This window comes from Lontra canadensis, unplaced genomic scaffold (genome assembly GCF_010015895.1).
Source record: "Lontra canadensis isolate GAN:19392208 unplaced genomic scaffold, GSC_riverotter_1.0 scaffold74, whole genome shotgun sequence".
NCBI lineage: Eukaryota > Metazoa > Chordata > Mammalia > Carnivora > Mustelidae > Lontra > Lontra canadensis.
In genome coordinates, this window is record NW_022631068.1 from 9624544 (window position 1) to 9651871 (window position 27328).

The 27328-nt window shown below is 35.5% G+C and overlaps 2 protein-coding genes across 9 annotated transcripts in view; one reads left to right on the plus strand and one right to left on the minus strand.

Moving 5' to 3' along the window:
* Positions 1-27328, plus strand: part of LOC116881433 (anoctamin-3) — a 284096-nt gene that overhangs the window by 198619 nt on the left and 58149 nt on the right. For all 6 annotated transcript variants that reach the window (XM_032881227.1, XM_032881226.1, XM_032881228.1 and 3 more), the window contains 2 exons: positions 7898-7994; positions 14456-14516. In XM_032881227.1, coding sequence (XP_032737118.1) covers positions 7898-7994; positions 14456-14516 — 158 coding nt within the window. The remainder of the gene's footprint in view (positions 1-7897; positions 7995-14455; positions 14517-27328) is intronic.
* MUC15 (mucin 15, cell surface associated) lies at positions 14891-27243 on the minus strand. Of its 3 annotated transcripts, none has more exons than XM_032881234.1 (4): positions 26990-27243; positions 20021-20751; positions 17809-17958; positions 14891-15897 (listed from the first exon to the last, which is right to left on the minus strand). In XM_032881234.1, the coding sequence occupies exons 2-4, from the start codon at positions 20712-20714 to the stop codon at positions 15737-15739; spliced, it is 1005 nt and encodes a 334-aa protein (XP_032737125.1). In that variant the 5' UTR covers positions 20715-20751; positions 26990-27243; the 3' UTR covers positions 14891-15736. The 3 variants fall into 3 exon arrangements, with proteins under 3 accessions (XP_032737125.1, XP_032737126.1, XP_032737124.1); XM_032881235.1 differs by having other exon boundaries at positions 27195-27214; XM_032881233.1 differs by lacking the exon at positions 26990-27243 and adding an exon at positions 21740-21768.

Here is a 27328-nt window from a genome sequence, read left to right on the forward strand (position 1 = left end):
TTTACATTTCCATAGTATTTGGTAGTCTAGAATGCCCTCTCACTACAGTAGTTTAGATAATCAAAATAACTACAATTCTTGAGGGCGCCTGGGTGGCTCAGTGGGTTAAAGCCTCTGCCTTCGGCTCAGGTCATGATCCCAGGGTCCTGGGATGGAGCCCCACATCGGGCTTTCTGCTCCTCGGGGAGCCTGCTTCCTCCTCTCTGTCTCTGCCTGCCTCTCTGCCTACTTGTGACTTCTGTCAAATAAATAAATAATTTTTTTTTTAAAAAATAACTACAATTCTTTAAGCACTTAAAATATACAAAGAGCTTCCCAATAATGTTCTTGTTTTTTCATTTGATAGGAACTTTACCACCCTTGGAGACGAGTATTCCTCTTTGCAGATGAGGGAACCTTATGTGGTTAGAGATGTCTGAACAAAATATCTGTAGGACATAAATCCTGCTCTAAGCAATCTTCTCTCCTGAAAACATAAAATCACTTTTTACTTTCTTCTTTTTCTCTATAAGAACAAATAAGTATTTTAGTATCAACTTACGGTATCAAGATGGTAGTAAAATAAGGTTTGACGAAAATCAAGCATTTATGAGAATGGTGATTCTACTGTTAAAGTTGAAATGACTCAAGATTTGGGTGGAGGAATGATACGTTATTATTCAGCATATCCAAGGCTCACCCCCGGGCATTAATGAATCCTCATAATAAATGTTTTATTTAATCTATACAAGGATATCACCAAGTTCAGGCTTGTATGATGTAATTCAAAACATGAAAAACACTTCTCCCCTCCTTTAAAGCTCAGCACTTTTTTCTCCTGTGGTCCATCTTTTAACCATGACCTTACTACTGGGTAGTAATCATGGCAGTTAACAGGATCATAAAAGTAATTTCCTTGAGTTTTCTCTAAATTAATATATATACAATATATGTACAGTTAACAATTTGCCTGAAAATGAAATACTTCCATTGTCCTAGAGTTAAATCCAGTTCCATAACCAGCAACCTTGATTGGTATCTTAGTATCCCCTTGCCCTCCATGAACGCCAAATGGTAATTAGTTTGAAAACAAAGAAACACCTACTGTTCAAACACATTTCATCTAGTCATAGGTTTATTTCAGAGTTTTGCAAACTTACTACCACTTTGGAAGGCAGTATCTTTCTAAACAAACTTGTACCCAGTGGAAACACCCATCCCTCTTTGGGCATTTCTCTGTAGGCTGTTAAATCAGTAACTTCTGAGGCTAAGAAAACAGGTTGTGATTTGAAGTTATAGTGTGTCTTGAAAAGAAAAACACTTTTTTTGACTACTTTTTAATTCTGTTTCCATGAATTCAGCTTTTTTTTTTAAAGATTTTATTTATTTATTTGACGGACAGAAATCGCAAGTAGGTAGAGAGAGAGGAGGAAGCAGGCTCCCTGTGGAGCAGAGAGCCTGATGTGGGGCTCGATCCCAGGACCCTGGGGTCATGACCTGAGCCAAAGGCAGAGGCTTTAACCCACTGAGCCACCCAGGTGCCGTAAATTTGGCTTTTTAAAAGATTCACTTTAAAGGAATACCATACAATATTTTTTCTTTGGCTTATCTCGCTTAGTTTAATAGCCTCAGGGTCCATCCATGTTGTCACAAATGGCAGGATTTCCTTCTTTCTCATGGCTTAATATCCTGTTTTATTTGTGTGTATATACACACACATACCACATCTTCTTCATCCATTCATCCATCAGTGGGCACTTAAGTTGTTTACATAGCTTGGCTATTGTTAAGTAATGCTACAATGAACATAGGAATGCCAATACCACTTCAAGATCCTGTTTTCATTTCCTTTGGATATACACTTAGAGCTGGGATTGTTGGATCATATGGTAATCCTGTTTTTTAATGTTTTGAGGAACCTCCATACTAATTTTCATAGTGGCTGCACCAATTTACATTCCCATCAGCAGGGCTTTGATTATAGGTATCCTAACGGGTATGAGGTGATACCTTACTGTGACTTTGTTTTGCATTATGCTGATGATTAATGATGTTGGTCATCTTTTTATGTACCTGTTGACTTATAGATCTTTGAACAAAAAAAAGATCTATTCAGTTTCTCTGCCCATTTTTAAAATCAGATTGCTTATTTTTCTGTTACTGAATTGTATGACTTCTTTATATATTTTGGATATTAACCCCTTATCAGATATATGTTTTATAAGTATTTGCTCCCATTCTCTAGGTTGTCTTTTTGTTTTGTTGGTGGGTTTCTTTGCTCTGTTTGATGCAGTCCATCTCACTTGTTTATTTTTGCTTTGGTTGCCTTTGCTTTTGGTGTCAAATACTAAAAATCGTTGGAAAGGCCAATTTCAAAGAATTTATCCCCTCTATGTTTTCTTCTAGGATTTTTATGGTTTTGGTCTTAAATTTAAGTCTTTAATCCCTTCTGAGTTAATTTTTTACATATAGTATAAGAAAGGAGTTTAGTTTCGTTCTTTTACATGTGGATATCCAATTTTCCCAATACCATTTATTGAAGGGATTATCCTTTTTCCATCGTATATTTTGGCCTCTTTGTCAAAAATTGACCACATATACATGGGTTTGTTTCTGGGTTCTGTATTCTGTTCCATTGATCTATGGGTCTGTTTTTATGTCAATACCATACTGTTTTGATTACTATTGCTTTATAATGTTATTTGAAACCAGGAGGTATCATGCCTCCCATTTTATTCTTCTTTCTCAAGATAGCTTTGGCTATTTAGGATTTGTTATGTTCTGTACAAATTTTAGGATTGCTTTTTCTATTTCTGAGAAAATACCATTGACATTTTGATAGAAATTGCATTGAATTTGTAGATGTCTTTTAGTAACATAGACATTTCAACAGTATTATTCCTTCCAATCCATGAGCACAAAATACCTTCCCATTTATTTGTGTCTTTTTCAATTTCTTTCATCAATGTCTTAGTTTTCAATACATAGATCTTTTACCTTGTCAGTTGAATTTAGCCCTAATTATTTTATTCTTTTTAGTGCAATTGTAAATGGAACTGTTTTCTTTTTCTCTTTTGGATAGTTAGTGTATAGAGATGCTACTGATATTTGTATATTGATTTTATATTCTGCAACTTTATTGAATTCATTGATTAGTTCTAACAGTGTTTTTGGTAGTCTTCAAGGTCTTAGAAAACCACACTTATTTTTTTAAATTTTTATTTATTTATTTTTAAAATTTAAATTCAATTAAACAACATATAGTACATCAGTTTCATATGTAGAATTCAGTAATTCGTCAATCGCGTATCACAGTGCTCATCACATCACATGCCCTATCTATTGCACTTTCCCACCCACACACCTCCACTCAAGCAACCCTCAGTTTCTTTCCCATAGTTAGGAGTCTCTCATGGTTTGTCTACCTCTCTGATTTCTTCTATAGGGAAAGGGAGGGAAAACAGAATGTGAAGAAATCTGGGGAAAACACTGTTTTAAAATGAACTGATGGAGACATAAAATCATTCTTAGATGGGTAGCTACTGTTCAAGTTGGTTCTGTGGAGAACATATTCTCAAAGTTTTACTGTGTGATGTAGACTCCTTCCTCTACCTCTACAAAGCCGAAAATGAACAAAAGGCAATGAAAGGAATAAGTTTGCCATTCCTATTGATTTATGTACCAACGAAGTAAATTAGGCTCTTTGCATGTAAGTACCTTTAGTACAAGGAGTGTTTTAAAAGGTATTAGCAAACTCTTTTCTTCAGTGCTTTATGGTATTATATTACTGCTACTCTGTCACACTATAATTAACATCTTGTCAGACGTTCTATTCTAAACCAAGATAAGCATCACTGAATATCTTGACTTTCAAAATTTCATGGGATTGTAATTTTCTATTCAAGGTGTCAGACACAGTTACGTCATGGCTAAGTTGTAGGTGTTGTCATGACAGGTCAGGGGAGGACACAGGGCTTTTATTTAGCATTGCTTTGTTTTAGAATTATTTTATTAAGCTCTTTTTTTATTACAAGGTAACAATATGCTTAAAAGCTGAAGATTAGGTTGTGTTTATTATGTTTCTATCAACTATGTTCATGTAAACTAAGGTCATATTTCTTAATTGCCCTGTAGTTAATTGTAGAACTATGCAGCAATCAAGTTGTAGATTATTACTCTATGAATATGTGCATATGTGTATTTACATGTGTTCATTGGTCTTACCTAACCAAATGTGGTCAGATGTTCACCTGGCACATATCATAGGAATATGAAAATGAACAAGCAGGCAGATCAAATGGTTTTCCAGGTCTAAGGTAAAGAACAGAAGCCCCAGCTTTCTGGTCCATTCTTTCTTCTTTGCCATTAGAACTCCCTGAGAAATTTAAGTTATCATCAGCATCAGATCTGCTTTTCACAAAAATCTGTTGAGTCATAAAGGACTTCTCTAACCCTCTCCTGACAACATCCTTAGCAATGAAGTCTGTCTAGTGCCTATGATGTTCCAGGCACAGTATCAATATCCCTTATGTAATACCCCAGTTAGATATTATCTCCATCTAGAGATGAAGAAATTGATCCTCAGAGAGGTAAGTGACTTGGTCAGGGAATGTATGTAGTAAGTGGTCAGCTAAGTTTTAAACCTTTTTTTTTTTTTTAAAGACTTTATTTATTTATTTGACAGAGAGAGATCACAAGTAGACAGAGAGGCAGGCAGAGAGAGAGAGAGAGAGAGAGAGAGAAGCAGGCCTCTTGCTGAGCAGAGAGCCCGATGCGGGACTCGATCCCAGGACCCTGAGATCATGACCTGAGCCGAAGGCAGCGGCTTAACCCACTGAGCCACCCAGGCGCCCTAAATTTTAAACCTTTATTGGATTTTTTTAAAATTGTGTAGAGAACACTTGACATTAGATTTACCCTCCACACATTTTTAGGTGCACACTACAGTATTGTTAACTCCAGGCACAATGTCACGCAACAGATTTCTAAAGTTTATTCATATTGTATAACTGGAACATTATACCTATTGAATAGCAACTCCCAATTCCCCCCTCCCTTACCCTCTGGCAACCATGATTCTATCCTGTTTCTATGAATTTGACTATTTTAAACACTTAATATATGTAAAATCATGCATAATTTGTCTTGTGCCTGCTTATTTCACTTAGCATAATGTCCTCCAGGTTCATTCAATACAATGAACATGGGAGTGCAGATATCTCTTCTAGATCCTAGTTTCTATCCTTTTAGTTATATATCCAGAAGTGGGATTGCTGGATTATATGGTCGTTCTATTTTTCAATTTTTTGAGGGACCTCCATATTGCCTTCCATAGTGGCTGCACCATTTCATAGTCCCACCAACAATGTGCAAATCTCCCAAAATCTCCACATCTTTGCCAACACATGTTATGTTTGTTTTGATTTTTTTAGTAATAGCAATCCTAACAGATATAGAGTAATATCTTGTGATTTGATTTACTTTTCCCTGATGACTATATCTGATTCTAAAATCACGTTTTACTCATGCTTTCATACTGCCTTCCCTTAAGCCCACTTTCACAGTTTCACATTTCCTCAAAATAGACATCACCAAGCATCCTCTTCTGTGCTTTGTCATGTTAACAGAATCACAGGAAACATCAAGATCTGGGAGCAGGTCCAGCCATCTACTCCCAAACGGACAAATCACTCCCTACTCCCATTATCTTAAGTTGGTGGTAATTATTATTTCCTTCGAATCAGCCCTTGATGTGTATATCTACTAATAGACATAAAAGGAAAGAAAGCCACAATTGAAGTGGCAGTTTGTATTATCAGGCTGTGAAAACGAAATGAAGAAACACAGGCTGTACACTTCCTCTCCCTCTAGTGGTTAACTTAAGTCAAAGAAATTTGTGATAGTATTCACTTCCTTTTTTAGACTACAAAATATGTTGTTAAAAGTTGTTTATTTTTTTTTTTGTTACATATCAAATTGAACTTTGAACAACTTATAGAAAATGAGCTTAATAATTCTGGAATCAAAAAATAGGACTCAGTCTAATGGCGTGGGATCATAGACATGGTGCTTTGATAGGTTTGTACATTCCTTTGACCGTGTGGGAGATGGAAAAAATGATGTGGTATAAAGTGACTCTAACACTGTGTAGTATGAGATTTCAATGTAGGACACATTGTGTCATTCTTGAAACAGAGTGAATTATGAAATTTTAATCAAAATTTCCTTCAAGGGCCCTGTTAATTTTTGTTCCTACAAATTAATGGTAAAACTACGAGGCGGTATAATCATTTTTTTCTTTTTTGATCTTTTAATATGAGTGTTTTACTTGCTTTTCTTCTACTTCATATAAATGTCCTGATTACTAGCAGGATGATGTCTGTGAGAATTGGAGAATTACAGTATTAGACCTTTAAGATTATCATCACCATTAATAAACTAATTTTATAGGAAAGTTCCTTTATTTTTTTTGTTTTTTATTTGCCAGGGTTTTTTTTTCCCCAAGTACAATTAACAGACAGTGTAATATAGTTTCAAGTGTACAATAAAAAGATTCATCAGTTCTATACATTACTCAGAGCTTTTTATGAGAAGTGTACTCTTAATTCCCTTCATTGGAAAGTTGCTTTTAATATGAAATAAATCTTTCTCTTTTAGATATGTTACAGTTGATGGGGAACTACACCTAAAATCACAAAAACCTAAACTTGGGTCCCTAAGGTACTTGTTGTTAGCTGTATGACCTTGAGCAAATTACTTAAATTAATCGTCAGTTTCGTCTTAGTTTTGGAGACAAGTACCATTGCAGGAGATTGCAGTGTGGACCAGACTTAACGGACATGAAACCACCTTTGCCCATTTTAAAGTGCTGTATTACTATATGGTATTATTACTTACTATTTATTCCTGCTTTGGAGTGAGATTTGAAATTCATATACATTGTTTTTTGCTTCATTTGAGTATATGTATTTTTGAAAACAGTAAATCATGCTGTAAACACTGACAATTAAACTTGTATTACTTATTAAGCAGCTGTATTTCCAGATATATTTTCAAAAGCCTTTAAATTACTTTCAACATTTCCAAAGCAGATTTAATTAAAGAGCATTTTTTAGAGGTTACTAAGTGGGAAAGGGACACTTATGACAGAAAAAGGCACAAAACATTTTAAAAATATGTTGCTGTGAACTCTCAGGCTGGGAAGCCTTTGAGAAATTGTTATTGGTTTCCAACTCATATAACAAAGTCATCTGAAAAGACAAATATTAGACAATTTAATTCTCATAGAGAATATAATACATATTAAGTAAATAAGAACTGTCTTATCATCATGACTGTGTGTCAAGACCCTGCAAAAAAATCAACCCCTCAATTTTCCAGTGAACGTAATGTCTCCTCCATTGACTCTAGTGGGAGCTATGAAGTTGTGTGAATTATGGATGCTGTTCATTTTAGTGATTTGAAAGCTGTGAGATTCAGGAGAAAGGTCGATAGACTTGAGAAATCAGAATATTCAGATTTGGTTCAGCTCAGCCATTTCCAAGCTGTGAGTTTGGTTAAAACTCCCTTGGGTGTTCTTCACAAGATTATCTCGAGTACCATGAAATCCTGTGTTAACTGTCTTTGCAGCAAAGTCCCACAAGTGTCTCGTAAGTACAAAGTGTGGCCTATTATCATTACAGTATCCTGGCAGAGACTTCTAAAAACAAAGAAGCAAACGAAAATCTCTGTTACCACAAATATCCTAAAAATTTGAGTTGGAGCCACACAAATCCTTCCTTACCTGTTCATCACTCCCACTGTGTCCATTTCTTCTTTCCCTATCTGCCTTGCGACTTCCCACAGAATTAGCCAGAGGGGCTAAGCGCCTCTTATATGTGGAGGTTCATGCCTTCTTTTTCTTCTTTGGTTTCTCAAGCCAAGAAATTTGCAAGGCCACCGAAGTCTTCATGTGCCCTCTCTGTGACAAGAACTGTTCGCTGCAGAGACTCAACGAAAGTTGTATCTACGCCAAGGTAAGTGTGGACCCTCACATTCTCCTTCCTGAACTCTACTTTTTCTCAGAAGCAGATAGTAAAATGTCCTCCAAACAAACTTAAGTGTTCCCAAGAGTTTCAACAATCAATAACATTGACAACTGACTAGTCCGTCACTCTGCCGCCATTACAAAATGAGTGCATTTTTATTTGAATATTTTGTTCTTCCAGTGCTTTTATAACTGATCACTGTCATAAGAGACCTAAACTTCCACTTGGAATGACAGCTAGATTCTATTAAGGAGAAGACGATGGTTTCCATTACTAATGATTACGTTTGTAACTTCCACGGACACTCATTACAATACTTTTAATTTTACAGAGAAAAAGAAACAACATACTAAAATTTTCAGGTTGCTGCCCATTAGAATCCCCTGAAGGGTTTTTTTTTTAAACTTCTGAAACCCAAGCCACACACTTGAGCAAATAATTAACTCAGTACCTTTGGGTTTAGAGCCTAGACATCAGTCTGTTTTAAATTTTCCCAAGTGATTCCAATGTGCATACAACTTTGAGAAACTGAATTTTACAGTGATTACTGTTCATCTTTAAAACAGCTTTATTAAAGTATAATTAACAAATATAATATACACACACTTAAAATGTATTAATTGATACACTTTGACATTATATATGCATCTGTGAAACCATTACTACAATCAAGGTAATGAATATGGAATCACTTCCAAAACTGTCCTCCTGGCCTCTTGTAATCCTAGCCTCCCACCCCTCCCCAGTTCCACTCCTGTGCCCAGACAACCAACTACTTTCTGAATAGATAAGTTGGTATTTTCTAGGCTTTTATGTAAATGGGATCATACAGTGTATGGTGTGTGTGTGTGTGTGTGTGTGTGTGTGTGTGTGTGTGTGTGTTTTCTGGCTCCTTTCACAGCACAGTTATTTTGAGATTCATTCATGCTGTAACACTTACCAGTAGATCATTTCTCTTTATTGCTGAATAGTACTGCATTACACAGCTATACCAGAATTTTTCTATCCATTCCTCTGCTAATGGACCCATGGGCTGTTTTGAGTTACCGTTTTACATAAAGCTGCTCTGAAAACTTGTCTATAAATCTCCATATAGACGGGCACTGTTATTTCTCTTGGGTAAAAACCCAAGAGTAAAATGACAAGATTATATGACAGGTGGTTGTTTAATCTTCTGAGAAACTGCCAGAATGTTTTCCAAAGTATTTATGCCACTTGACATTCCCAACCTCAGTATGTGAGAGTTCCAGCCTTCCGTACAGTCACTAATCCTCAGGATGGCCAGTCTTTTTAATTCTAACTATTCTCATAAATGTATAGAGATATTGTGATTTAGTTACTTGGAAATAATATGGACATTTTGGATCTTGCTTTTAAGGTTTGTGAGCTGGGTTCATAGCAATACTGTAACCAGCACAAATTTTTCCCCACAATGAAAGCAAGATCTGTCTGTGTATAGTACCTGATGCAGTGTAAATGAAGGATTTCCAGTCCGGCTGGTGGGAATGGGCATACTGGTACTCATGCAAGGTGATTCTTTCCTTGTAGGTCTCCTCACAGACATGCTCACTGGGCACTGTTTGGGGTGCCCCTATCTGCATTCTGTGAACTCTTTTAGTGTGATAACCTGAGGCAATCCTAATGGTCACCTCATTTATTTCCCACTTCTCAGGGATCATTGCCCTTCTTGCCCAATATCTATTGTCTCGAAATCTGTTGCTTATGTATTTCATTCATTCTTTGGTTGTTTCCAGAATGGGGTAAAATCAATCTTTGTTAGCCCATCGTGTTCAGAAGTAGAGGTCTCTATATAAATAATTTTGACAAAACAGGGTATAAAATCAGAAATCACTCGATATCCTACTATGAAGCCAAAACTTATGAAAATTAGCTTCTGACTTATTTATTGTGAATGTAAACCATGAGGAAAATCTGTTTTATTTTCAGTTTAATTTCTAAAAGTATGCTTAGTTTTGAATTATTTTGAATGTTTCCATAAAGATGTCTTGTTTGGGGAAGCATTTTCTCAATACTTTTTGAAAAAGCCAAGCATATTAAAGTCATTAGATGTATACATACACATACATACATACATACATGTCCTTCTCCTAACCTGTGCATTTCAAGGATATATGACAGCCTTAGGGATACCAGCAAATCCATATATGTTATTTCTACTTTTACTTGTACACATTTAAAAAAACACCCTAGCAGTATCTGAATTCTAAAAATAAGAAACATTCCCAATGGCAGAGTGATAAAGAAATTGTCCAAGGAAACACTAAGTATAGAGGGTTTTTGTCATTACGTAATATCTACATCCCTCCTTTTCTTGGTTAAAAAAAAAGAGTATGTATAGAGACATGTATGACTAAGAAAGAATTCACTTAATAACTATTATAAGGAAGGTGGAAAGTTACCTGGCAGAGAAGATTATTACCTTCTGGAACAATGCAAGAAAAAAATCCCACCAGGATGAAATATTTAATATCTATTGTATTTTTTCTTCTGACTAAGATAAAATGCAGCTACTTGTTTTACACCTTAAAATCAGAATTACTCTTCCTTTATTGATGGAAATAACATTCTTTTGGAATATCAGTTTGTATATTTAAACATCTAGAAGTTACTTGATGGACAGTGTTAGAAATAAAGGAATAGATTATTACCAAAGAAATAGGCAAACCAATCTAAGATCACCTAGCCACATCATCTAGAAACTTGTTAATTCCTTATGGAATCCATCACCACTTTGGATAAGAAACAGAAAATTAAGTGTCATGTTATTGAAAAGTATGTGTGTCTACACATAATTATTTTCTTAATTTAAGGAATGTGTTCCATAGAATAAAATTGGTCCCATCATGTGATAAAATTTGTATTTAAGTAATTAACATATTTTAACATTAGTTTAACATTTAAGCATATTAATATCATTTTTAATATTTACAACTATGATAATTAAAAATTTTTTCCAACTACGTAATTCAATGATATTTGCACATTCACTTAAAAGCATCTGACACCAATAATGTCAATTTGCGTTATGCTAAGCTTTCTCATTTTAGGTAAGATCATTAGAAGGGTTTTGCGTTGTTTTTTCATATCATTTTAAAAGTGATTCTGACCTTGAGGTTAGCTTTATTTATAACAGTTATTAGTTTCTGGGTTTTTTTTTTTTATTTGCTCTGTAAACATTTACTCAATACCAAGTATGAGCCTCAGACCATACACCGATATTGATACTACAACAGAAATAAGACAGGCTATTTTTTTCTTTTAAGAAACTTCATGAAAAAGCCCGTGTAGGAATCACATAGGACATGTGTTAAGAAGTAGATTCCTGGGCCCCACATCCTACAATTCAGAATCGATTGGTCAAGGGTAAGGCTTAGAATTATGCATGTTAACAAGATCCTTAGGTGATTCCTCCAACCACATTTTAAAAAGATATTGCTCTAAATAATAATTGGTCAGGAACAGGGGGGAGGTTGGGCATGGACTACTGATGCTGCCATGTTTGATGCAGCTTGTGTTGAGGTCCAGTGGACATGGGTGGTTACACAGAGTTTGCCCTGTCCAAGAATTAAGGACTGAGGAAGTGAGAGAGGCCTGAACTCTAGCCTAAATTCCAACTCCTTGCTCCCCTTCCTCCCCTTCCCACGGAGTAGCCTGGCCTGCAGGGTTGAATCTGCCCAAGAAGTGCTTTGTTCTCCTTGGCCTAGAACAGCTTTAATGGAATGTAAATGACAGTTTCCAGAGGCTAATGTGATCCTGAACCCATCATACAATTTTAGAGACAGACCTAGCAACTACAGTAGAAGAGATCAAGACTATAATCTTCCAACCTAATAAGAAATTTACCCCTTTAAACAATATCCACATTTATTGATTTCTAGCCACACTCAACTCCCCAAGAGAAATCAGATGTCAAACATAATGGAGAATTTGTACTTAAACATAGTTTTGTTTGAGGCTTAGTTTGCTTCTGTCTTTATATATTATTCCTACTCCACATCAACAGTGTTGAATAAAATGCTTGTCCGTATGTCCCCCTATGCATAAAGACAAGCTATCTTTCTAGTAAAATAATTCATTGCAAATACACACCTGTAGATAGGACGCACTTCCTTTTGCTTTTGGAAAAACCTGTTATGTTGCTTTGGGAATTTTCTTGAGATTTCATCTGGAGCTTTATTTTATAGGCAAGAGTCTCTTTCCTAATAGGCAGAAGGTCTTTTCCCCTTTGTTCTCCTGCCAGTTACCCACAGTCGAAATTGAGCCATCCATGCTATGCTTGACTCTTCCTTCTCCCTGTCCCCCATTTTCATACAACAGCTCAGGTATCAGCACCCTAAATGCGACCCTTAGCACCTCCAGCTATAACTGCAGACTTCAAATTATCCTTAAGTCCATGGCCTCCCACATATAGCACATCCCACCTGTCATATCTTAGTGGCTCTAACACAACATTTTATACTCCTCCTTAGGGTGAGTTCTGAAGTTTTTTGTAACTCCTACTTTAGCTGTATCTCGCATTAGGTATATGTAATCTCTCATTATATTAGTATTACACATATACCTCCCTGTATCTCATGGATGTGCTTCTTTAAAAATTAATGTTTAATTTATTGAATAAAAAATAAATTCCTGAGGGGCGCCTGGGTGGCTCAGTGGGTTGGGGCCTCTGCCTTCGGCTCGGGTCATGATCTCAGGTCTTGGGATCGAACCCCGCATCTGTATACACACCTGTATTCCCCCTCTCTCTGCTTCCCCCTCTCTCTGCCTGCCTCTCTGCCTGCTTGTGATCTCTGTCTGTCAAATAGATAAATAAAAAGACTTAAAAAAAATAAATTCCTGAAAGATTTATGAAAAAACTTAGAAGAAAAAAAATGAAAAGCTTTTTTAAGGAAAATATGACTTAAACTATGACAGATCATAGGCAACACAATTATTGGTAAGCATGGCTTTGTAGTTGCCACTTTTCTAAAAGCACGGTTGTTCTTGAAGCAGGGGGAGAGCCATGTTTTCCTGGTGACCTTTAAGTCCCCATGTGTAAGGTCTCTCTTCTAACACCCTAAGAGGCTGTTTCCTGCACTGGGCCTGTTCTGAAGGAAACCAGACAGCTGCTCACCAGCGTGGCGGCAGCAGGTGTCTCTGTGGGATGCCTTTGGAAACAAAAACGCTGGATTCCCCCAGTGGGTGTAATTTTATGAGCTCTGTAGATTACTTCTTTATGGCCATTTTCTCACCTGTGCATAATATATAGTGATGACTGTGGTGAAAACCAATTCTTATAACATTTTTAGAAATCCCAAGCCTTAAGAACCACAGAAGTTAGAACCAACTAGGACTTCCTGCACCTAACCACAAACCTTCGAAAGGAGCACGTTTTGTATAATGCTATTTTCGGTCATGTCTTCTTTTACAGGAAAACACACTCAACCTTTATCTGTTTTAGCGATTGTTTTGCAGTATGTCCCAGACATTACAATTAAAATACACATTGGTATTGTTTTAATGCCCTCAATAACTGTAGACTGTGCAAAGAGGACACCACTGTATTCCCATTTTCCTTTAAATAATGTTCTTTAGCCCCTAATTGGCCTTTCTCTTCTATGAGGATAGTGTACCTGTTTTCCCTATAGTCTCTATGGCACATACATATATGACCACAAAACATATATTACCTTGGCTGTATTGGTTTAATATCCCTCACTATAAATATAAAATATATAGAGAATGAGGGCATTATGCAAATGAAAGGAAGCAAAAGTAAGTTGAGTTTATAATTTATTAAAATCAAACAATCCTTGCAACTCTGAATGTTGTATTCAGTAACATCATATGACTGTACACTGATCTTTATAAAAATTCAGATAATGTCTGATTCAAAAAAACACTTGGGTGATATCCTAAATGTTTAATGATATATGAAACTTCTTGAAAAAAGTTGTAGCCACTATTGGACCCATGACACATTCTGATAGATGTCCAAAAGTAGGGCAAGCACTATGATACCTTTCCATTGAAAGTGCCCGTGCCAGCTCACTGGTGGAATTCTGCATGTTGTAGTTACAACTTCCCCAGTCCTGGAAATTTTGCTGACAGGAAGTGAAACTAGGTATGCCTCAACTGAAAAGCTAAACTGAGTCTGACGATCAGTGGCCCACAGTACTTCCTCAGGGTGCTAGAGCCCCTTTTCAGCAGAAATGAAGGTGAAGTCCGAAGAAGAAAATGGGGAAAATGTTGACTCCTCACCTCTTCCCATGAAAAAATCGTAAGAAACAGTTGCAGGACTCATGAAAGGATCACACATCTTATATTTACAGGCCTTAAAATAATGTGATTCATTTGAAAAAAATATCATAGAACTTAAATGTACACTGTAATCACTAGATTACTATAATCAGTATGTGATTAATATTTTTGCTTCATTTTCCATTAAGGTGACATATTTGTTTGATAATGGAGGGACCGTCTTCTTTGCTATTTTTATGGCAATATGGGGTAAGTATGTTCTTCTGTTACTTAATTGCTTGTCCTTGTTTTCTGAGGCTGTTGTGTTTCTTCACGTACATACACACACACACACAAACACACCCTGTGTATCAATTCAACAATGAAATCTCTTGCTTTGTTTGTTTGCTTCATACATTCATGGCTTCTTTGAGAATTTAATTCTTCTGCTAATCCTCTAGTCCCTAAAGCCTTGACCTTCCTATACTGAGGAGTGTGTTTTTCCTGCTGAAAGCTGGTGGTAATTATAAAAAAAAAAACTGGAACATGCTAGAATCCAAATTTATAACACTTGTACTTCTGTGTGTAGAAGTGATGCTCAGAAAATGTGTTGTTTGCATAATATTTCTATATGTCTTTTTTTAACATTACACTTTACACACTTAGAGAGATAGTATCTATTCCATGTATGATTAAGCAACAATATCTAATACATAATAAATCTTGTTCTTATTTAACATCTTAAAACTGTAAAAATTATGTACAAGTATATGCTTTGGCTGAGTTTTATCACCATGTTTCTCATTGACTCTTTAAAGCACCCAATTAATTGAGTCCTAAAAGAAATCAGACATGTTAAGATTCCTCACCCTTTGAAGAGAACTGATGCCATTCCTGGTTAAGAGTCAGCTTCCCTACCATTGCCCTATTGAAAGCAAAGTCATTGTCAGCTTGGCCATTCAAGGGGCTGACCATGTATGTGCTGAGACGGGAAAGTAAAACGTTCTATAATACAAGTCTCTCACTTCCATTACCTTAATTTCCCCAGGAGCAGAAACTCCATATACTCTCTAAGTCAAAATTTTAAAAAATTTTCCTTCAAGAAAGTGTCCTAATTTGCCTTCAAGAAAATGCCAATATTGATGCATGCAATTAGGACAACAGGGTTAGTTAAATTATCAGGCAGGGCAAGCATCGTGAACCCTTTTAGTTTTACCTGATTCCCACAAACGTTTCACACTAAGAGTAAAATAGACCTAAATACGAATTAAGGTTACTCAATAGATGATTCTGTACAGCCAGAAATGGTAAGAAAGGAAACCTTTTAGATGATTTATCCTCTAAGTTTCTGCTCCTAGTCTCATACTTTTATAGTTCTCCTTGGCACAGCCACATGACAGTGATCTTGCTTCAGCTTTTGGAAGATGGGCTTGTGAAAAGACTAGGGTGTAGGCGATCATTTGCTGTCAGAAGCCTTCTTCCCTTTTCTTTTATATTGAGGTACGAAGTTGAGGTATGTCATCCATAGGGATGCCGTCCCGTGCATTTTCTTGGCCTGCTGGCATAGATGAATCATTCACAGTGGAGTTGTAATAACTAGAATTCCCAAAACTCGCATCATAAGGTTCTGGTGCATTGTCTAATCGCAGAACTAAAAAAGTAACAAAAAAAATTATTTTATGGTGACAATCTGGAAGATGCATGCTTGGGCATCTGCCAGACTATAGGAATTGTTCTAGATTTCATATGGGCTTTGCAGATACTGGTTTTGAAGTTTTAAATAAGTATATACTTTTCATGACACATTTCTTTCTAAGACTAAGAGCAGTTTAGCTTCTGAAATAATTTTACTACTAGCGAACCAAAAATAAAGGAACTAAGGGAGAAATCATAATGAGTGTAGAGTGGTACTTTGTATGAAGAAGCACAGACAGACATATGTCTCATTGAATTTTGAGTTCAGGGCCTTGAATTTTTACTTCTGGTGTAAAAAAATAATTTTTAAATACTGAAGAGCATCAATTTTAAATCAGTGTCATTATTTTTCTAAGTGTCTCAATATCTTTATGGTTAAGCCAGGGAAGATAAAGATGGAAGAAAACTCTTTGTAAAACCTTATATTTCTTTGTGATAGATCCTGGTTTTCATGCACTTGGCATTCTCTGATTAATGTTATGAGATTATTTTTTACTTTTTCAATGAACAGCCAATTTTTACATCTTTAATGATCTTGAATTTATTTTCAAAGAAAACTTGGTATGTGCTAGGTAAAAATAAGTACTAGACAGTGACTAATTACTAATCAGATTAGTGATTTAACTTTAATTCTTAATTTAATATTATTATTTAATTTAATTTATTATTATTTTATTTAATTTTAATTATTCAGTTAGGTATTCCTATGTCCTAAGTATTCTTTACCCCTTCTGTTTACAGACTGGGTGCCCAGTAACCTTACAGACTTGGGGGAGGTTTCTTAAAGCTGTCTTGAGGGAGGAAAGTAGGTGTTGTGATTGAGTTATTCCATTATGCCTTGATCACAACATCTTAGACTGTATCAGTTTGACAGACTGAGCTTTTGCATGTGATTACAGGTAAATCTGGAGTTTAAAAAAAAGGTTTGGAAACCCCTGTTGTTTGAAATCTTATCCTTTAATTTTGAAAAGTACCACTTTTTATTTTATATGGATTCCTAGAAACCCCCAAAATAGAATTCAGTTAAATTTACAGTTAATGGATTTGGTTCTGAAGATGAACAGTATGTCAGTCATGCTCTGAACTTAGTAAAATCAACAAGACTTTATTGACAGGATGTACCAGGGCATTTAACTATTTTTTTATGGTGGCAAGAGTCCTTTGTAGAACAGAAAACATTTTTCCCCCTGAAGTATAAAAAAAAAGACAAATCAATTATGTGAAATTATTTCAATTCTGTTCTAATCAGTATTACATTAAGAAGAAATCCAGTTCTTTATTCTTAGCAGACACATTTCTCATTTTAGATCTTAGAGTTGGTCTTTTCTCTCCCATGAGTGAAAAATTCCTTCGTTATTGTGATTTTATGTACCCAGATATACAACTCTATCGATTCTGTTCTAGAGACTCATTAAGACAATTGATTGAGGACTCCTGCATCTGTGTAAACTTTAGAAGAACTGCAGATTGGAATAAGTCATTGTTCAAATTACTGCTGCCATGAGATCCAACAATGGCAGAAAATGTGGCTGTGCAGTTACTTGCTAACAGCACTGACCCTTTTTCCTTCAATGGCATACCATTCTCTTCCAATTCCATAGACATGTTTTAGGTTCTGGGATTTGGTTTATTTAAAACTAATTGTGATGCAATGATCCACAGCTCCATATAGTTTTAAAATTCCACCCACAAGCCCATAATTATTTTGGTTATGTTCTTTGAGAAACAGAGAGTAGATCAGAATAAATCTTGCACCTGTTTCTGTCATACAAATCTCCAGATCCCTTCTAGATAAGGTAGTGAACATTAGCATCCTCATTTCATTAAATCCACAGTGTGCGGGTGAGGTTTTGAAAGTTGTTTTTACCTGGTTCGTTTCTGTCATCGTAAAGTCGCCGATGGGAAAATGAATCCATTTTCCTTTTTCCACACAGCAAGTAGCCAACAAGACTAAGCAGTGAAGCACCCAGAATAGCACCTAAAATGGCCCCAAATACTACTCCTGTATTTTTATTTTCTAGAGGAGAAAGAAAAAATAATTAACAGATGAAGAAATAGAAAATAATTTTTCAAAGAAGAGAAATATATACATTAGACTTCATAACAAAAAATGTTTAAACAATATTGGGTTTTTATAAGTTAGATAATAGTGATATGTTTGTGTATTTTGTGAAGTACTGAGTATTTGGGATATATTGGCAAATATACCTCCTTATAAAACCATACTTCAAATTTTTAATTATGTTTAAACACTTCTTATTTTTATAACTGTCTCTCATTCCTTTTTTAAAAACAATAGTACTGAAGTGCCATGTGTATGCTCCATTAAGATCTAATTTCTATGTTGAGTGCTATATTGCTTTTAATCAACTCTGAATCTCTAATGAACGTTAATGATGAAATGAACTTTGGGCTTGTTTCTATAATAATTGAAAAGTAAAAAGCTAATGGGAGTAAGTGGGTAATAGGAAATGAATCCATAAAACCCCAACTGAAAAGGCACTATAAGGGAAAAGGAGTATATCCTAATACAGGACATTTCCCGATGCAATAAATAGACCAAAGCAAGATGTTTGCAATGTCTTGCACATTGAGAACAGATGTGTAGGTCTGAGTTTAAGGGACCCCAAAATTTTACTCTATCTCCTTTTTTACTAAGTACCTTATTTGAAGCCTGAGTTTGTTATTAACAAACTATGCAATTCTCCCTGAACTCATATTTAGTGTATTGTATTTTCAGAGTTTAAAAAAAAAAAAAAATCATGAGAATGTTATTAACTGGGCAAGGAGTCTTATAAAGTGTATAATTCTATATTAAAATCCATTTATAAAAACATTAACCTACACACTAGAAACCTACAGCAAAATTACTACTAAAATAAAAGCGAAACAAGATTAACCAATTTTCTTTTGATTAAAGAGCACTGGTGGACATAAGTACTCAGTATTCTTAGTATGTATATTGAGTTTAGAGAGACAAAAGAAAGAGAATATTTATTAAAAATCTTTCCAATGTAGAGGCGCCTGGGTGGTTTAGTCAGTTAAGCGTCTCTTGGTTACAGCTCAGGTCACGTTCTCACTTTCATGAGATCGAGCCCCATGTGGGGCTCCATGCTGGGTGTGGTGCTGCTTAAGATTCTCTTTCCTTCTTCCCTGCCACGCCCTGCCGCCCTGTTCCCTCTATCTCAAAAAACAAAAACAAAACTTCCTGGTGTAGTATCAGAGTATGTATGAATGAAAGGATGCATTAAAATTATAGCTAAAATGAAAATATATGTACATAAATCTATTAGCTGCAGTGCTATTATAAAGCCTAGATTTCAGAATTTAAAACTTCTCCTATACACTACAACTTCCAAGTAGGAATTTATATGTATGATTTAGTGTTTACATCACTAATATAATATGGAAGTAAGTTGTATTTGGAATCATTGAATTCATGGGAGGAAAAGGAGTATTTTTTTTTAAATTTCAGGGAAAGGCAAATACCATATGATTTCACTCATATGTGGAATTTAAGAAACAATTTTTTAAGGTATTCATTAGGTACTAAACTAAGAATTCAGGAGGATTTATTTTGTTGAGTTTACTTACATTTTTTAAAAAAATATCAGTGTTCTGTTTTCCTATGATATATATGTTTTCCTATGTGATATCAGATAATTTATAAATTCATTTATTTCATTCAGTTTTCACATACATATATTTCTAAAGTTCAGTTGCGTATTGTTCCTAAAAGCATGGGGCATTTCAGGCAGTTTTCTCAGATTCTCAGAAAATCGTTGCCCAGTATCTTCAAAATTGTACTGCTACCTCAACCTAATAACCTACCTCTAATTTTGTCCCGCTGTCTCATCGTGTTCCCATACGTAATGACTACTGTATGCTGACTAAAGCCTGAAAATCCCTTTATTATTTCCACTGAATATCATGGTTGCCCCTCAGAAGTGTGAACCACCTGTGCTGCTGTAGTCTTTTTTTTTTTTTTTCAATATGGTACATTCTTTAGATGTAATCTGTATGACTTAGTTCGAGATTCAGTTTCACACAAAAGGAAAGTTAAATCCATTTATATTTACCTTCTTGGGGGTCTGATGTATTGGAGAAGATTTTTGAATTATTGGTAAACTTTAAGGTGGGCTGTAGAGTTGTTGTTTCTCGGTAGGGGGTAAACCCTATGAAGCTGTCATTGGATGTGGTGAGCCATTCATCTGGTTTTGTTACCATGGGAGTCACAGATGTGATGTTTGGTGCCGTAGGGAGGATGCTAACTGAAATGGAACTGTTGTCAGGAGTTTTTATGGTATCACTGGCTGAAGACCAAGTGAACTTTTCTGAAGATATAGCAGATGTAGCTTTGGGAGGTGCTGAGACTGGAAGAGAATTTTCATTTGCTATGGATGAGTTCCAAGACAATTTAGAAACAGAGCTATGGATCAGAGGATGGCTTGTGGGAGACGTAGGCATGGGTCTTGGATTCCTAGAAAAGTTGTTCGTTGATGGATTGCTGAAGACATCTGTTGTTCCATGGTGTTTATTTAATGGGTCCCAAAGAGAGGAATTACTTGCCTCAGGATTGGACGTTTCTCTATTTTCTTTATCTGAGCTTAAATTTCTATCACTTTCCAAAGGAACAGATTCATTTTCCATTGTTTTTGAGCCTGCTGCAATGCTTTGTGTTGTGTTTCTCTCTAGACTTTCTTTCCCATGGCTTCCAATTAATAGTAAACTAAACAAATTAGAAATCAGTAGAATTTTGGCTGAGGTCAACATTGTAGCCTTTTTTGGTATTGGTGTTATTAAGGGGAATCTGAAAAACAAATAATAAGCATCTGAATTATTAAATGACATAGTGTTTTTTTTAAAGGATCTACATCTTTAAAGTAAACATCTAGAGATATAATACTGAATTGATAATGCCATACTCTTTATTCTAAAAGTTAGTTTTCTTTGGATTATATACTAAATCTAGAGTGAGTTCTATTTTCTATATAATATTTATTTCTTCTTTTTTCTAAGGAAATGCCATGCAAAAACTTTGTCAAGCCACATACCACTATTCCACTATTTCAAAGATCATTTATCTTGGGACAAGTTGAAATATTTATATATATTTGAAATATTATATATGGATTGCTAAGTAAAATATTGTAAATATAGAGCATGTATACCTGGCTGATTTCTTTAACATATTTAAGAAAATAGGGTTTTTATAACGATATCATTTGGAATGTTTATTATGAAAATGAAGTTACTGATTATACTCTAAACATACCACTTTAAAATGAATCAGGACTTCCACTTAAAAACATTTTATTAGTACCTCATTTGAGTTATTTGAATTTTAAATTAATATCCCTTTTTTCACAATACTTTTCATGATGCCCTTCTTCCTACTAATCAAAATTAGGGAAAATCAGGAAGACTCTCAGATTTCAGGATAATCTTCCTTTGTGTGCCCTTATTATATAAATGAAACATCTGGGAGCATGTGTAGAAAAAAATGACATGGTTAGATAGTAGCAGAGTTGAGGTTGAAACCCTGGTCCAGAACTTCAATCCAAGCATTATCATTCTGCCTCTGAAATGTGGAAGTACCATAATTCATTGATAGGAGGATACGGGGAAAAGATCTTAAAATTAGATTTATATTAAAATTCTGACTTCTATTATGAATAACCTGTGAAAAATAATCAACATAATAAGCAGTTACTTTATTCGTCATTATAATCATACTGAAATCGCAATGTTCTGAAGACTAAATGAAATTATATAGATAGAAGTACTTGAATCAATACCTGGCCTGAAGTAAGCAGCTAGTAGACATTAACCTCCATTTTTTATTATGAAAATATAATATTCCTGTAAGTGCCTTACATCTCAGAAAGTTTGCAATATCATCTCACTTGATCCTCACAATGATCCCTTGTGACCAAAAAAATAGATAAATAAATAACTTGCATATTCTTATTTTGCAAAGGAAGGTTCAGGTTCAGAGTGGCTAGGAGACAGCTAATGAAAGGAAGAGAATGACTGAAATCCAACTCTACTGACTTCAACCTAGTTGGATGCTAAAATTTGAAAGGCTAATTGAATTTAAATAAAAAAATAAAAATAAAATTTGAAATATCTTTAATATAAAAAATATTCTTTTTAAAATGTTAGACTATTCCTCCCCCAAACAATACAGTCTGATAACTGATTTCCTATTCTTTGAATTGGATCTTAGAGCTTATTTTTCACTAAAAGCCTCCAGGATGACCAAGATAAGAAAAGGAGGGATGTGCATCTGATATTTTTAAGGTCCAGTATTTCGTAGCATTTCTTAAAAGCTCTCCCAGAAATGTTTACAGTGATGGTCAACCTTAATTTTTCATTAGGGTCTGAGAAGCCTCTAAATACGTCCTCTGATTTTATTTGGGATTTAAGTGCCTCTTTCCTGCTAAATGATATCTTACATAGTGGTACAACTTAAATATATTTATAATACATCCTGATACATATTTTTCTTTCAGTTATTAGTCTATACCTGTGGATTCCTAAGGCTTTCAAAATGTAATATCTTCCATGCCCTACGCTTATCACTTAAATAAATTCTACTTTAAAGGCAAGGCAGGGGTGCCTTGGTGGCTCAATGGTTAGATGTCGGACCCTTGGTTTTGGCTCAGGTCATGGTCATGAAATGGAAGTCTGTGCCTGGCTCCACTCTAAGTGGAAGTCTCCTTGAAGGTTCTCTCCCTCTGCCCCTCCTCGCCCCCTAAAATAAATAAATCTACTGGAAGTGGACTCTGCATACTCCCGATACTCTGTTTCTTGATCTGGTAGGAATTACATAGGTATTTATATTTGTGATATTGTCTGTTTATATTTCATTCACTTTTCTGTGATAGCCAAGCATATGGATTTAGATCCTAAAAGTTGTTAACATCATTGGAAAACATATTACTACTCTGCTTTTATTAAATCAGATGTTTCACACGTTTTCTCATTTAGTTCTTACCAAAAACAAACCAACAATGAGGAAGGAATTATCAATCCTGTTTCACACATAATTAAATGGGGCATTAAAAATGTAAACAATGGGGGGAGTCTGCGTGGCCCAGTTGGTTAAGCCTTCGACTCTTGTTTTTGGCTCAGCTCATGGTATCAGCGTCGTGAGGTGGAGCCCCATGTGTGGCTCTGCACTCAGTGTAGGGTCTGCTTCGGATGCTCTCTCCCTCTCCCTCTGCCCCTCCTCCACCTCTCTCTAAAATAAATAAATTAATTGAAAAGAAAAGTGTCAAGGACACAGAGTAGTGACAGAGATCGGGTTAGGATTCAAACCTCAGCATTAAAGCTAGTCATCACCATCTGTGTAACAGAAGTTACAAAGGAATATAGAAATTGGTTACAAAGAAATATAGAATTCAGCTGCTTTTTAGAACTTCTTCCCACCAACATTTTTTTTAGCACAGCTTCTCCAAGTTTTATTATTTTACTCAAAGTAGTTTATAATACCATTATTTTAAACACTGGAAAAATAGGGCCTTCTACCTTAAGTCCCCCTCAAACACACTAAATACATTTTTATCCTAATTTAAGAAAACCCCAACGATTATCTCTATGATTCTAGGTAGACCCCTTTGGCATGTAGTTTACAAATTAACAAAAGTTATCCCCAGGATCTCCACTTCACCAACACATTATTAAACTGATACCTCACCCAGAACATTTAAAATATAATTCAATTTAGTTTGAAAATACTTCCATGCATCTTTTCAGAAAAATCTTTCTCCTGTGAACTCTGTCAAGTTCATAGCAAACATTATAGCCCTTTTCATTATTTAATTCTAGTGGTCTCATTAAATTTATAAATTGTCCTTAGCCACCCATTTTTTCATTATTATACATTTTTATTTACTTTCCCTTTCTGGTTATTTTCTCTTCCTAATGAAGTGGTCACCAGAAGGGGAAAAAATAGGCCTTAGCTGTTCTAGTTTTCTCATGTTACATGAGAAACGTGGTATTGAGTTTTCACTCCCTTCCGGTAATGAGAATCCACATATCAAGAGTCAGCAAAGTGAGTTTTGTTGTTCCTGATTCACTTTGTAACATTGAACCACCAATGGGATCTCTCTACCCTTCACCCAGCTTTTGATTGTAACTTGAAAACCTAAGGTATTAATACCCCAAATGACCCAAGCGTTCTGTTACTGCCTATAATTTATCTCCAGGGAAAAGAGAAAGATGGGAGAGAGGGATGATGTGTGTTGTGAATAACATTTGCAGTTTATTACAAAAATAATATAGATATATGTACAGCTCTTGTGAGAATTGGTTTATTCCTGCTATCCTGGCCTGACAGTGGAGGATAACTTTGCTTCTGCTCCTTAGCTTCCAAGAGAAACAGGTTACACCTCTCTGCTCAGGTCCCTTCATCTTAAAGGGATAGAAGCAAAGGGAAATTGAAACCATCATTTATTCAGAACCCCAGCCCTGGACTTTTGCTGGACAAGGACTAGGAAATTTGGGTTAAATTCAATCCTATTCTGAATTGAACGCAGTGTAAGCCCCAAAGGCTAATGGAGTTAGTACAGAAGCACTGAAGGGCAATAAAAAAAAATCTGTGCTCTTTCTCTTTGTACTTTCCTCTCAGCCTCTCTCCATCTCCAGAGTTTAAGTATTTAAAGTGTGTTGTATACTCATTGTGTAAATGTATGCTGGATGATAGCTGGCAAGCTTGTGTATGCCCGAGTTCATCTGTCAGCCAGGTGCACTGTGGAGGCAGACAGAAGTGGAACCAAAGAAAAAATGCAATTGTAGAAAGAGAGTATATCAAGAGAACCTGGGAGCATCGTTTTCCCTCCTGTTCTTTTTGCCCTTTTTGTCCCCTAGGTGGAAATTTGAGAGAGGAAATTTGAGGGTGTAGAGCATAGGAACAGAGCTAAGATCATTACAAACTTGAAAAACTTCTAAGATAAGAATTATTATAAACGGAACAGAGAAAAAGGATTTCCACTCATTTTATGATATTTTAAACACAGATTCTAAACCTTTCTGTATACATTGAACTATTTTTATTATTTGTGGTATTTAACACATTTTAAAATATACTTTCAAAGGGTGTGAGTTGCACTATTTTTTTTTTAAGATAATTGCTCTATGCAGAGAAAATGAACACAGTTTTCTCCTCTGTTTTTGGTGTTGACACTAAAAAGTGGTTTTACATTACGACTTTTGTAGGGAGGACTATAGAAAGTGGTAAGAGAAACACAACAACCCCGGCCATTAAGGGAAGCAAGTCCAGACTCTCCACATAATTTTGCTTGCCCTTAAATGCATAGAGTCATTATTCTGCCCAGCCTTCTTGTTATAACTGAGTCATACCCATTTTATATCAAGCTTTAAAAATAAGGAGGTACCCTGGTTTGTATCAGGTAATCAACCTATGCAAGGGAACAGAAATGCTAGTTATTGGCAAGTCAAACAAAATCCAAGCTTTAAATTATAACATTAGTTCAGTGCACTGAGGGGTACTATAAAAACGTGTTTCTGCAGCAAAATAACTAAAAAGAACATAGAATGTGCTAGTTCTCTTTCAGTTACTTTTGCTTGTTTTTTTTATTATAGATCTCAGGCTACAGGTTAACACAGATGGGTTTGTTTTTCTTCATCATAGGAAATTCAGTCTGTCATTAGCCTATATCCCAGGCAGACAGTGAGTGTTACTCTTGAGTGGCCTTTACAATCTTGAACAGTATATTGTTTTTCCTAAATGAAAGAACTGTAATAAATGAGGACATAATGAACTATGCTTCTAAAAATGCCTCTTTTAATAAGAGGGTTTTGAAAGGATGAGAACACTTAGAAGCCAGAAAGGAGGATTGTACCTGAGGAATGCAGGCATATCATTTCGCTTTTATTTGACTTAAAAAGAAAGGAAAGACAAGGCTTTCTTTCAGGGGGGAAAAAAAATTCTAGTTGCGAACATAATTCTCATTAAAAGACTCTGGGGTATGCAGGAATTCAGGAAAAATATATAGAATGTCATATTCCCTGCTAATTTGAGCATTGTTAGTCATAATCTTCAGTACTGAAATAATTAGGTAGAAGAGTATCAAACTTAGAAAGAAAAACTGCCTGCAGAATATTCTAGACCTAGACTCCCAAGCATGGAGTTTTCAGCCTTCTATTATATTTTACTGTCTGTAGAAAATGCCTCAATGGATAAAATAGAAAGTGCCAAGCAGTAAATCAACATCCATTTAATTAAAGAAGCTTTACCTAACCACAAACTGAAAATAATTTTAAGAAACATGATCCACACCTTCATTCCATAAGATGTGTTTCATAGCAACTGACTTGGCCATTCAGATTTCCAGTGAGCGTCAGATGTACACACATACCACACTAAGTGAAATAGTTACATACACGACATTTTGTCAATTTTTTGATTAATAAAATCTTTGGAAGAGATGTACAGAAGCTGGTAATTCATTGTATTCAAAGATTGTTTTCCAAAAACTGTCATATTCTAATACTTTTGCAAAATTCTTAAAGCCTAAAAGCATAATTTAAATCTAAATAATCAATTGATATTAATGTCATTTCCACTTTAAATATCGTGAAACTTAGATACTAAGATCTGACTTAAGGCAACTCTCTCTTGTAGTCATGTACATTTTAAGTAAGGTTTTTATTTAACTCTCCAGCTGGTTTCATCATCGAGCAAATTTGGCAGTAATTCCTAAGCTAAGCTAAGTCACTTAGTGCAAATGCTCATTTTGTAGGTAATTACTTAATGAAACAACTACCTGTTTTTATAAGGGTCTCCGTAGCTACTTGCCAGGCAGTCCTGTCAAAAAGTTGAGCCTACTTTGATTCTCTTTGGCAAATAAAAGAGAGCCAGAGACAAAGAGGGAAGGAGAAAGGGAAAGAGAGGGGGAAAAAAAGGGGGGTAGAGAGATAAAGAGAAAGAGAGAGAAGGGAGGGAGAGAGAGAGAGAGCGGGAGGGAGAGAGAGAGGAGCGAGAGAGAGCTGGGATCCTAGGTAACCCAGTCCACACTCACCTTCAGGTTCTGGAGGTATTTACAAACAGGAACTGAAATACCACAGACAGCTGTCCTGGTTGGAATGAGTCTGCCGAGCATTAGAGAAAGCAGATGGGTTAAGTATGACAATGTCCCACTGAGCAGGAGGGTGTCAGAGAAACAAAATTAGGTGGAGCTGGCCAAATCTTGCTTGTGTAATAGAGCACCCAAGAACCTGACTGACCTGCTTCTCAGCTGTCAGCGTGAAGATATCACCTCATTCAGACCTTAAAGAAAAAGAAAGAAAGAAAGAAAAGTCCAACCCTCCAGGTTTCATAGGTTGATCGTTTTGACGTTGGGGCAGGCTAGTTCTCTTGA

What these genes read in the sequence shown, in the direction of transcription:
- MUC15 (XM_032881233.1), bottom strand. Translation starts at nt 21,768, where the DNA reads ATGTCTACTAGCTGCTTACTTCAGGCCAG. An exon ending in TACATCAGACCCCCAAGAAG is followed by an intron (nt 17,959 to 20,020) that starts GTAAATATAAAT and finishes TTTCTCCTCTAG; the next exon opens with AAAATAAAAATACAGGAGTA. An exon ending in CGATGACAGAAACGAACCAG is followed by an intron (nt 15,898 to 17,808) that starts GTAAAAACAACT and finishes TTACTTTTTTAG; the next exon opens with TTCTGCGATTAGACAATGCA.